Below are 12,339 nucleotides of genomic sequence, written 5' to 3'. Positions count from 1 at the left end.
CAAACCCAATACCTGCTGGATCTGGCAGTCTCATGTTTTCTCTTGGTGCCTGATCCCAGATGGCAGATGAGAGCACTTTAATGGTGTCTGAGACCGCTGTGACACAATGTATTGATACTTAGCTTTTCTTGAACCATCTATGATTCACTGTTAACGGCAAGATTAACGTTTAATGTGATGTTTGTGCAGTATTGTAATCAACATAAGTTAAAAAAAATGGTGCATGAAAAACCAGTGGTGCCAACCCTAGGATGTCCTCTCAGCTTAGTGCAGATGTTTGAATCAGTCCTCTGGATATGCACCAATAGATGTTTCTCTCTAGTTTCTTGGTGAATCATTCCTTCAAGTCTCTGGAGGTTTGGGCTACCATGGTTACTGAAGTCTTGTGGTTGTGCTTAAGGTGCCTATTGTAGCTACATGATGGAGCAGGTCATTTAGTGTACAAAGCAGCAGTGTTTTCACTTAAATGTGCTAGAGTTTTAAGATGTCCATCTTGTTTAGAGGGCCTTTGTTCTGTGAAGGGAGTACCAATTCATGTGTGTTGGACAACTGCACCACTTTCCATAACATCAACAGACAGGGTGGTGTGAAGTATGGAATTCTTTTTTGGGAGGCGATTAGCCTGTTGTGTTTGGGCTTATTAACGGGTCATTTTCTCATTGATGTCACACCTCTCAGGCCTCCTCAACATGTGGGCAGATGCTCTGAGTCACTCCCTCCTTAGATGACGTCAAATGGGTATCTAAACCCAAAAGTGACAAATTAATCTTCTCCAGATTGTGTTGCCCATTTGGGAATCTTTTCCTCACAGCTCATAACAGGAAATGTCCTTGATTTTGTGCTCTACACTTCCCTCTGAATACTTCCGTGGGGTATACGTTCAGGTTCAGTTAATCACAGGAACTGTTTTATGCTTTTCCACCAATTACACTTCTGTTAAGAGTCCTCTAGGAGGTGCCGGACGATTAAATAAAACTGATTCTGATCATCCCCAAACTGGGTAAGGAAGATTTGGTATGCTATGCCCCCTCTACCTGTCCTGCAAATGGTGCTCTCACGGCTAGATGATCAGGTCCTCTGCCACAATCTCTAAAGGCTACAGTGAAAACTTTGAGTGGTATAAACTAAAGGTTTTTGTTTGTCTCATGTTGCTAAAGTCATCCTTGCAGCTAGGAAACATGAAACAAAATCCTTTTATGAGGGACTCCCCAATACATTTGTTCTGTGGTGAGTGTAGGAAGGTGTCAACCTCTTTCAGCCACACATGTCCCATGTTCTGTGCATCACACTGTTTCTTGCCCAGTAGTGTCTAGCAATAGACACTGTCCAAGGTGATCTAACTGCCCTATCAGCTTTCATGAGTCTTTCTTACTAGCCTTCCTTACATAAGTAGCTACTAGTGGTGAATTTTCTGAAAGGTCTGCTTTGCTTGACCCCTCTCTGTTCATTGTTCTTCAATGGGACATGAATCTTGTCCTCATGGTATTCCCATTCCAGCCATTGCATAGTTTCTTGTTTTGACTTCTATCTCTGAACAGTCAGAAGCAATTATTTCAGCCTGTAGGGTTGATGAACTTGAGGCCTTCTGTGTCAACCACCGTTCTTTATAGACTGAGTCCTAGGCATGTGAAATTACAAAACCTAAAGTGGGCTAAACATGTTAAGTCTCTGCCACGTTTCATACAGATCCATCAAATGGTGTCAAAGTTTATTGGTAAATGAAAAATGTTTTGACCTCACCACCCTTCAACTTTGTCCCCGATTGGATCTACACAAAGCATGAAACACCGGCAATGGATGTAAGTAGATAACAGCCTGCAACATTTGATGCAGACCCATTAAACACTACTAAAGTTACAAGCAAATTAAAATGTTAATGCTCACCCCGATGGATTGGTACATCCTCCAGTGCATTTGCCAATTTTCAGCAGATTGATCACAGTGCCAAAATAATTAGCAAACCAACACTTTTTAGCCCCCATTATAATTTCCCCATTCCCTTCATATTTCTGTACAAATTTGAACAGTGATATCAATATTCCTAGTGCATTCCAAATTCCAGATGTAATAACTCAAATAGTAGAAAAGTTGTAAGCAAATCAAAAATGGCTTTTCAACTAACTAGATACACAAAAGCATTAACCATGTAAATTTCATTTGCCACCTTTCTAACAGATCAAAAACTGTTGAATGGATTTAGACCAAACCCTCAAAGGCAAACTTATGTGTTAAAGGTATAGCTTTCATGGAAGATTTTGCATAAATACTTTCAGCAGTGTTGGTGTAAGTGAAAAATGTGCTATAGGTGAGAAAAATGGTAACAAACATTTTATTGACACACCTTAATATTTTTTTCCTTGCATGGAACTGCACTAAACTTGGCATGATGGAGCTCAGTTGAACACACTAAGTCAGGACATTTGTTGCATATTCGTCCATGAGAGCAAAGGTTAAAAGCAAATAAAAAATGCCTTTTCAATGGAAAGTGTGGGTGAACAATAAGCACAGTCGCAACAGTCATTGTGCTATACATATACACATATGTATATGAAAATAAGTATTTTTCTGTCTTTCCTCACTGGATAACAAAATCCACTGAATGATAACTTAGCAATATATATCCAAATGGAACAGACAAGAAAACGTCAACGTGTTTCGGTTCCATATTGGAACATGTCTCACATAAAAAAAGATCTGACAGGAAATCAAAATGTCAACGATTCACCCACCCCCGTCGGACACCTACCTTGCAAGCAAGCTGGTGGTCTTCAAAAAAATGCACAACTAATAACTGCACCTTGGGGTCTTGCCATAATGCACGACATGAAAAGTAGCTCTTACGACATAGGCTCAAAGAAGAGAGAAAATTCCCCCCAAAGTATAGAATACTTTCAATGTGTGGATTAAGATATTCCGCACCTCACAATGGGTACTAAGTGCTACACAATGCTCCAGAACTTTATAACGAAATACATACACACAAGCACGCACACACACACACACACACACACACATATATATATATATCCTGAATATTCAAAGGAGAACATATGTCTAGATAGGTTTACACAATGTTCCTATTAAAATACCTGCAGAAAGAGAACACTGCATAAGAAAATATTTCTTCAAAAAATCCAACACCGATTATTTTCACTCAAATCAGAACTGGAATCTCAAATGAGAATGCAGACAGAATTTTTTTGGCTTTACCTTTTCTCCACATTCATGGCAGTAAAATCCAAATACATAAAGAACACCAGTGTTATAATTATGTATACAAGCATAACAGAAATTTGACAGATATTTCTGTTAGTGATACTCCAGAGCTCAGTGGGGTCAGTATCATAGTCTTTGCATCAGTATTACAGAGTATTGTATAAACAAAAAGCTGTTCACCGCCAAAGTGTGATGATTGTTACAATAGATAAGAAATTAAGCTGCTTATGAAAGCATATTTTTTGATGTTGAAGTCCATTAAACACAGCCAGTGCTGCAGCAAAGTAACAAGCAGCAGCACAGCTTGCCATGGGATGGGATAGTTTACCACCAACAGCATTAAATATTGTCTCATAACCAGGGACAGAAGTGACAAGTGCCACTTAACCTAAAACAGCATAGAAAACCATGATTCATTAGGTTTAGGAGTGAACATATACATACCTAAACATTGTTATCGCTAGCAAAATAACATTGTGGCTAGTGGCCCAAAGTTATTTTAATGTGCAATGAAAATTATATCAGTCTGTGGCTATGCAAGTTGCACCTCATACAAAGGGATTCACTCCAGAGTGTGATGGTGAGAATAAGGACCTAATCAGATTTAGAACCCTGGAACGTTGAGAGCCCCATTTAAGGCAATAGAGTAGCTCGGGGACAATAATGGCTTACGTTGACCTTTTGCTCCAACATTACAATATTTGTTTTTCTACTTCTCCCTTATTTAGAACATTCTACCATAGATGGGTGGAATTTCTAATAGATGCATAGCTCTTCTGACTCATGCTACGTGAGTTTTTAGAGGCACAGAGCTTGAGTTATAAGCCAGTACAGCAGGCAAGAGCTGCTGATCTGTGGTAGAATCAGTTTTAAAATTAGATACCATTAACTGTTTCCCACCACTAACACTACAACAATGAGAGTTCAAAAAAATGTATTTGCACTTGTGCAGTTCTGTATTAAAGTTGTCTTTTTCTAAATCTTTTGAATGGTAAGATTTGACCTCTTCCCCATCTCCCCATTTTATATTTTGTAGACTTAAAAAATAGTAAATTAACAAACAATTCTTCTTTCATTCCTCCACAACTTCTTATGACTGTATTTTATAATCTGAAAGAGACATGTTAGTGATAGATTCCTTACCTTAGAATATCCACAGGCATCAGACTGGATCCGGAAAGTTTTGCTTAGCAGTACCCCTGCACGTCAGTAGGTGGCGTCCTGTGTCTCCGCGTCGTGTGCGCGGAGATGGCATCACGGTTGACTACTTAGGCGCCACCCATGCCCGCTGGCATCAGTTCTTTCTTTTTCCGCGCCAGTAAGCTCAGATCCGGTTAGAGCACGTACCTCAGTCATTTTTTGACTCTCTTTTGAGACTTTTGTCTCGTGTTGGTTCTCTCTGGTGCTAGGAGGGATGCCTGGTTTTAAGGCTTGCAGGACCTGCCCTCGCAATATGTCGTTGGCGAACCATCATGACGTCTGTCTCTACTGCCTGGAGCGCAACCATGACTCTAGGTCCTGCCTGGACTGTAGGGCTATGGCCCCGAAGGCCTTGAGGGAGTGGCGCCGGAAGTTGCTTGAAGTTTGGCACTCGTCCCCGCGCCGTTCTGGATCCAGGGGTCATTCCCGTGACCGCTTGCTGAGCCGTCATCACCACTCCTCGGGTTCCAAGTCTTCACACTCGGATTCGGGAAAGAGACGGCACAAAAAGAAGTCGAATAAGCGTTTTCGCTCTCCGACGTCCCCCCGTTGGTCCTTGGATGCGGAGGAGGGGGACAGGGCCCCTGCGGCTCCTTAGGAGCCTGGAAGTCCCACGGCCTACCCGCCTTACCCGGGTCCGTTGGCGACTCCCGCACAAATGCGAGAATTTTTTGCTGCCATGGACTGCCTGCTTAGGCCTCGGGCTCCCTCTGGTGCTCCTTCAGGTCCTGTGTCTGGATCCTGCTGGTCCATTAGCTCCTCTGGCGGATCCAGCCCTGGCGCCACCAGTGGCTCCGGCGCCGCAGGATCCTGCGCCCCTGGCTCCGGCCTTGGCGCCAAGAGGTTCCATGCTGCCGGCTCCGGCGCCGCTCTCGGCTCTGCCGGCGGTGCCGCAGTGGATACCACGGGTTCCGCCTCTGCCCCAGTTCCCGGAGGGATTTGTCCCCGCCTGGGATCAGAATTGGGAACCCGGTGCTGTTTCTTCCTTCCCCGGTCTCTGCCCCGCCACCAAGGCCTGCGCCGCCGGCGGAGGAGGATGACTGGGCAGGGTCTAAGGACCCACTTGCTCATCAGTGTGATTCTGAGCAGGACTGGGTGGATGACTTGGAGGAGGCTGTTGGCCTTGATGTCTCCTCTGATTCGGGGTTTGCCTCTCCCCCGCCCTCTATGGAGGAAGGCGCGTCTTATACGGTGGTGCTCCGTCGGGCTGCTGAGATCCTTAACCTCAATCTCCCCACGGTGACCCTAAAGACAAATCTCCTCACTGAGGTGCTCCAGCCGGCGTCCACTTCATCGGAGCCGCTACTGCCTTTTAATGATGCCCTCACCGAAGTCTTGCTGGGCACTTGGTCACGGCCCGCCACAGGGGCCTACGTGGATAAGAGCGTCTCCAGGTGTCATTGCCTGGCCCCGGGTGACCCTGCCTTTCTGACCACTCATCCTACACCCGAAAGTCTGGTCATTCAAACCTCTACGTCTCAGAGTGCCTTTCCCACGGCTACGCCGGATAAGGACTCAAAAAATTGGAGCAGTTTGGCAAGCGGTTGTTCTCTTTGGCCAGGTTAGGACTGCGGTCAGTGAACACCGCATGCCTTCTGGGCCGCTATTTCCACGCGGTGTGGGATTCCGTGGCTGAGGTATTGCCTCAGTGCCCGAAGGAGGTCCAGACTGTGCTGTCCCAGGCTGTGGCTGAGGGTAAGGACGCGGCTAGATTTGCCATTCGTTGTGTCTTGGAAACCGCGGACTCACTTGGTAGGGCAATTTCCACGACCGTGGTGCTTCGGCGCCATGCCTTGGTGAAATCCACTGGGTTTTCCCTGGATGTCCAGAGCTCGCTCATGGACATGCCCTTTGATGGCAATCGCCTGTTTGGTGATAAGGCCGACACGGCACTGGAGCGTTTTCAGGACTCTCGAGCTACGACAAAGTCCTTGGGCCTTTCCGCCACACGCCCGGCCACGTCTACGTCTCATACCTTTCGTGGCCATGGCAGAGGCACACCTGCCCATTCGTTCAGTCAGAAGCCGGCGCAGATCCAGGCTCAGCGTCCCCGTGGGTCTGGAGGCCGCAGAGGTGGCTCCAGGGGCCGGCGTGAGGTTCAGTCCACCTCCGCGACGTCTACCTGGAAGCCTTCCTAGTCTGAGCTTCCGGTCACACCACATGCCAGTGGGTGGCAGGATTCGTCATCACCTTCCCCATTGGCATTCTGTCACTTCTGACAAGTGGGTGTTGCAGCTCGTCCGGAGGGGCTACTCCCTCCTCTTCGAGTCTACCCCCCTCCGGCCATGCCACCTCGGTTCCACTGCATGTCGGGGGATCACTTTGCACTTCTCCAACAGGAAGTCACAGACCTCTTGGCCATGGGGGCCATCGAGCGCGTTCCTGGGACGGAAGTAGGACGTGGTTGTTATTCCCACTACTTTCTGGTTCCCAATAAGGACAAAGGGGGTTTGCGCCTCATCTTGGACCTCAGGGACGTCAATTGCTTCCTCCGGAAGGAGAAGTACAAGATGCGCACTCTGGCTCAGGTCTTGGCTTCCCTTGACCCTGGATGGTAGCGTTGGACGTGCAGGACGCATATTTTCACATCCCAGTCCTGCAGGCCCACCGGCGCTACCTGCAGTTCATGGTAGGCCAGGAGCATTTTCAGTTTGCCGTGTTCCCCTTCGGCCTTACCAGTGCCCCTTGGGTGTTCATGAAAGTGATGACGGTGGTCGCAGCTCAACTGCACAGGTCAGGGGTGTCAGTCTTCCCCTACCTCAACGAGAGGTTGTTGAAGGTGGCCTCGCCCCAGGCAGTCGTCACCCACCTTCAGACTACGGTCGACCTCCTGCATTTGCTGAGGTTCTCCATCAACGTGCGGAAGTCACACCTGAGCCCCTCTCAGAAGCTCCCCTTCATCGGAGCGGTTCTGGATTCGACGCAGTTCCGGGATTATCCTCCTGAGAAGTCAGTCCAGGATATTCAGGCTATGATCCTGATGTTTCGGCCTCTATCCCGGGTTTCAGTCAAGATGAACCCCTGGCTCCTGGGCCTAATGGCCTCCTGCATCCTGCTAGTGCAGCATACCAGGTGGCATATGTGTGCTCTGCAGTGGGACCTGAAGTTCCAGTGCACACAGCATCAGGGCAACCTGTCCAATCATGTTCAGGTCTCGGAGGGCACTGCATGACACTTGCGGTGGTGGCTCACAAATCGCCATTGGGTCAATGGCAGATACCTCTCCCTTCCCCAAACGGAGCACACAGTGGTGACGGATGCGTCCCTCCCGGGATGGGGTGGGCACTTGGGAGAGGTGAAGATCAGAGGCCTCTGGTCTCCGGCGAAGTCCCGGCTCCACATCAATCTTTTGGAACTTCTGGAGATCTGACTGGCACTGAAGGCATTCCTTCCCTCTGTCCATGGAACTGTAGTGCAGGTGTTCACGGACAACACCACCGCCAAGTGGTATTGCAACAAGCAGGGCGGAATGGGGTCCTGGACCCTTTGTCAGGAGGCTCTGCGCCTCTGGACATGGCTGGAACATCAGGGCATTACCCTGGTTGTTCAACACCTGGCAGGTTCTCGGAACACCAGGGCAGACAAACTCAGCCGCCGGTGCTTGATGGATCACGAATGGCGTCTGCATCCGGACGTGGTGCAAGGTCTCTTTCTGCAGTGGGGAGAGCCTTGGTTAGATCTATTCGCCATCGAAGAGAAAGTGCAATGTCATCAATTCTGCACGTTGGAATTTCCAAGGCTGCACTTGCTCGGCGACGCTTTTCGTCACGAGTGGAGCTGCGGTCTGTTGTACGCCTTTCCGATCAGGCGCGACCGGGCCCAAGTCATTGTTGTGGGTCGGGATTGGGCACGAAGATACTGGTATCCTGAGCTACTCAACATGGCGATCAATCCCCCGACCCGACTGCCCCTTCGGGAGGATCTTCTGTCGCAGCAGCAGGGCACGGTCCTCCACCCGAACCTGTCTAGCCTCCACCTCCATGCGTGGAGATTGAGCGGCGACAGTTGACAGCTTTCGATCTTCCTCTCGAAGTCTGTGATGTCATTCTGGCGGCCAGGCGGCCCTCCACAAAAACGGTGTACGCCTGCAGGTGGAACAAGTTTGTGGCATGGTGCACAGATAAGTCTATGGATCCCCTTTCTGCCCCCTCTTTCTGAAGTTATTCTGTTCCTTCTTTCCTTGGCCTAGCAGGGCTCTGCTCTGGGCACTATCAAGGGTTATCTTTCTCCCATCTCCGCCTTTCTGCAGCTTCCTGACAGTTTTTAAGTCCCCAGATGTTTTAACCGTTTCTTGAAAGGCATCACGCACACGTTTCTTCCTGTGCCGTTCATAATGCCTCAATGGGACTTGAACCTTGTCTTGTCATATCTGATGTGTGCTCCCTTTGAGCCTCTTCATAACTGTCCTTTGCGTCTTCTCTCTCTGAAGACTGCTTTCCTGGTAGCTATCACCTCTGCCAGAAGAGTGAGTGAGCTCCAGGCCCTTTCTTTTAACCTTTCTTCTAAACCTTCTTTCCTTTCTGTTCATCCGGACAAGGCGGTTCTAAGGACACGTCCTTCTTTCTTGCCAAAGGTTGGCACGCCCTTCCACATCGGGCAGACCATCACTTTGCCCACCTTCTTTCCGCCTCTGCATCCTTCGAAAGAGGAAGAGAGGCTCCACCGTCTGGACCCAAAAATTGCGCTCTCATTTGATCTGAAACGCACACAGCAGTCCCGGGTGGATGACCAGTTCTTTGTTGGCTACATGGGTGCCAAGAAAGGTCGGGCTGTGCACAAACTGACCATCTCTCTGTGGGTCGTTCTCTGCATCAAAGCCTGTTACTCATTGGCTAAGAAGGAGCCTCCTGTGGGCTGCGTGCCCATTGTACCAGGGCGACGGCAGCCACTACTGCCTTGGGACGTGGCGTTCCCTTGCCGGACAATTGTCAAGCAGCTGCGTGGGCCACGCCGCACACGCTTACCAAGCATTACTGCCTTGACAGTCATGTCCGGAGAGATGGCTTCTTTGGCCGTTTGGTTCTCCGTGACTTTCTGGTGTAATCTTGTTCGCCTACCCACCACCGGAGTTGGTGTTGCTGGGATATCTATTCTAATGTAAGGATTCTATCACTAACGTGTCTATTTCAGATGCACAAGTTACTACTTGTGTAACGAGACATTAGTTAGTGATAGATTCCTTACCGCCCCTCCCATCCTCCCCGTTCTGCGATCAGATTACTAGGGTAAAGGTCATCCCTTTCAGGACCCTAGTTTCAATGCACCAGTGGTCAGTATCTTGCATGGCTCTGCATTCCTGGCGCGGAAAGTTGTGTACAGAACTGACGCCAGCACGCATGGGTGGCGCCTAAGTAGTCTCCCTGACATCATCTCGACGCCAGCGATGGAAGCGGAGCCGCAGGACGCCACCTACTGACGCGCAGGGTATTGCTAAGCAAAAATTTCTGGATCCAGTCTGACGCCTGGGGATATTCGAAGGTAAGGAATCTCTCACTAAATAATGTCTCTTACAGATATGTCATTACACAAGTAGTAACTTGTGCAGTGGTGCACATTAATAAAGTAGAACTTAAATAAGAATATCTATTGTATGCCCATTATAATAGTGGAAAAGTGCACCAATTTTTCTTCAATTGCAACTAAAGCTCAGTGGGTAATGGCGAATTCATGAATTTTCTTAGTTCTAATATTTGAACGTTAACTGTATGGAGGTAATCGTGTTAGCTAAAACATACATTTCCACACTCCTGTTTCTGAATTTGCAAAAAAAAATACATGTGTTTTTAAAGGATCATTTGTTTATTTTCCTTAAAAAAAATGTTGGTTTCTTTAGTGTGCTTTCTTCTAATCATTACTTTTGTATTGGTAAGGAAGTCTTACCTATAGATAATACAGGCACTGTTTCTGCACGTGTCACAGTTAGCTGTGTCTTGACCGGTTCGATACGACAGCCTACAGAGCAAAGCAAACAACATAGTTACTGTAAAGACAAATAATTGTTCCAAATATAATGTATGCTTTTGTTGGTATAGAAATCCCACTAGAAGCAACAACCACCCCCCTCGCCCCCCATGATATTTATGTAGTAGTATGACCATTTTTTAAAACATTTATTCTAGAGTTTTCACTTTACATTAGGGTTTAGGAGAACAACTTCGATTTCACTTTTGTACGACTATTTAGAGTGCCAGTTGGAAATTTCTGCGTGTACAGCTTCCTTGCTCTTAACACTTTTGGTTAGAACTCTTATTTTTCTTAAAGCAAGTCTATAAAAATACCCTTTATAATTCCTTATGCCTAAATAGATCCTAACCATCAGAGCCTTTGGATGTACACAGTCTTAGACAATAAATGTTACATCTTTGTTGTATTAAATAGGTATAAAAGCAGAAGGATGGTTTATATTGGTTGCATCATTTATTCTATATTGTTTAATGGTAGAAATATTGAGTGAATCTTCATTTAATGTGCAGCTAAGAGTGGACACAGGTTCTAGCTTGCTTTATGGGTTTTTTACTTTCATGTATAACCAGAGGAATGCAACCTATTTTTCAGTAAATTAATTGAAAGGAAATCACTGATTTTATTGCTTGAATGCGAACCCATCAATTCCCACATAAATGAAAACCCAAAAACACTGACTATGGAAGTAGCATTTGAGGATTGACAAATTATGCGGCAAATTTGAGATAATTATTGATTTCCCACTCACATGTAATGTTTCAGAAGTTCTACATAACACAATCAAGTACAGGAATTTATTTTAAAGGTAGGAATGAGTTGGTGTATAGCAGTGTAGAAGAAGAACTGTTATTAGATTTAGGATCTTGCATCATTATATCCTCCTTTTAACATTATGCTCTGTATTGACATTATTTGTCACATATTTGGCAAAACTTAAAAGTTCAGGTTCTGGCTGTAATGATATGAGCCAAATAGTGGTTTGTTATTTGGAGTACACTCACTTTAAATGAAAGTTTGAAAGTAATGGAGGATAGGCTACTTGGAGTGAGAAGTATGCACCTAGCACCAGCAATAAGGCCGCCCACGCAATATAAGGTCCAGACAAGGTCTCAATATATTAGCACATGGCTCAACCCTTGGGCGCTGGCTGCGAGAAAGTAAAGTTAACTCTGGAGACAGGTATGTAAAGCATTAAAAAAACAGCAATACATTAAATAAGTAAAACAGAACACACAATAAATATCCCACTCCAATTTATAAGAATAGGAAATATTTTTAATCATTAAAATTACACCAAAATGACAAATCCAATTTAGGCAACTGGAAATGGAGCTCTGGTCAGATACATCAAAGTGTCCTGGCTAAGCTTGTTAAGGCTGACCAATCAGGAAAGTCTGCTTAAAGTCTGGTTTTTGTCCCACAGAAATGGAAGTTCTATAACTTCTTTTCTGTACTAGTTAATAACTTCAACAGTGTCATAAATTCATTATTCTGTAGTTATGGTTCAACCAGTAAAGGTTCTTTACTAGGGCATTTTCTTCTTGAACCACCTTGCAAAACGTAGGTGGGGAAGGGTCTTGCAGCCCTCCAGTCAAACCCATGTGAATATAAAGTGTGCAGTTCATTGTCATTCCATGTTGTGAAGCTCATGGCTTGAGACCCGTCACCTATCCCATGTGAAATACTGCAGTGGGGTTTTGTACGGTCTGTGGATTTGTATGCTTCTCAGTGCCCGTGGCAAGATATGGCAGAGACTTTGTACAGAAATGTTTGGGAGCTTCTGTTTCTCAGCAGGGGTGTATTGTTCATAATACTTTTTCTAAGAGATGCATTCCAACCAACGGTCTTGTTTTCTTGTCTCCTTGTGTTTTTGATACTTTTTTTCCATATATTGCACACTTTACCTTGTTCCTTGAAGGAATGGCCTGTGCTCTTGTGTCCCAGCCTCATGTTGCTCAG

The 12,339-nt window shown here is 46.2% G+C and overlaps 2 protein-coding genes across 2 annotated transcripts in view; one reads left to right on the top strand and one right to left on the bottom strand.

Moving 5' to 3' along the window:
- The window catches only part of DOCK1 (dedicator of cytokinesis 1), a 1,311,419-nt gene that overhangs the window by 626,281 nt on the left and 672,799 nt on the right, over positions 1-12,339 (top strand). The gene's annotated exons all lie outside the window — the stretch shown is intronic.
- Positions 1-12,339, bottom strand: part of INSYN2A (inhibitory synaptic factor 2A) — a 144,221-nt gene that overhangs the window by 57,602 nt on the left and 74,280 nt on the right. Inside the window, exon 3 of the mRNA XM_078643511.1 lies at positions 10,297-10,368. Coding sequence (XP_078499637.1) covers positions 10,297-10,368 — 72 coding nt within the window. The remainder of the gene's footprint in view (positions 1-10,296; positions 10,369-12,339) is intronic.

This window comes from Lissotriton helveticus, chromosome 5_1 (assembly GCF_964261635.1).
Source record: "Lissotriton helveticus chromosome 5_1, aLisHel1.1, whole genome shotgun sequence".
NCBI lineage: Eukaryota > Metazoa > Chordata > Amphibia > Caudata > Salamandridae > Lissotriton > Lissotriton helveticus.
Note: the sequence above shows the minus strand (reverse complement) of the source record. Positions and strands in the feature narration are given on the sequence as shown.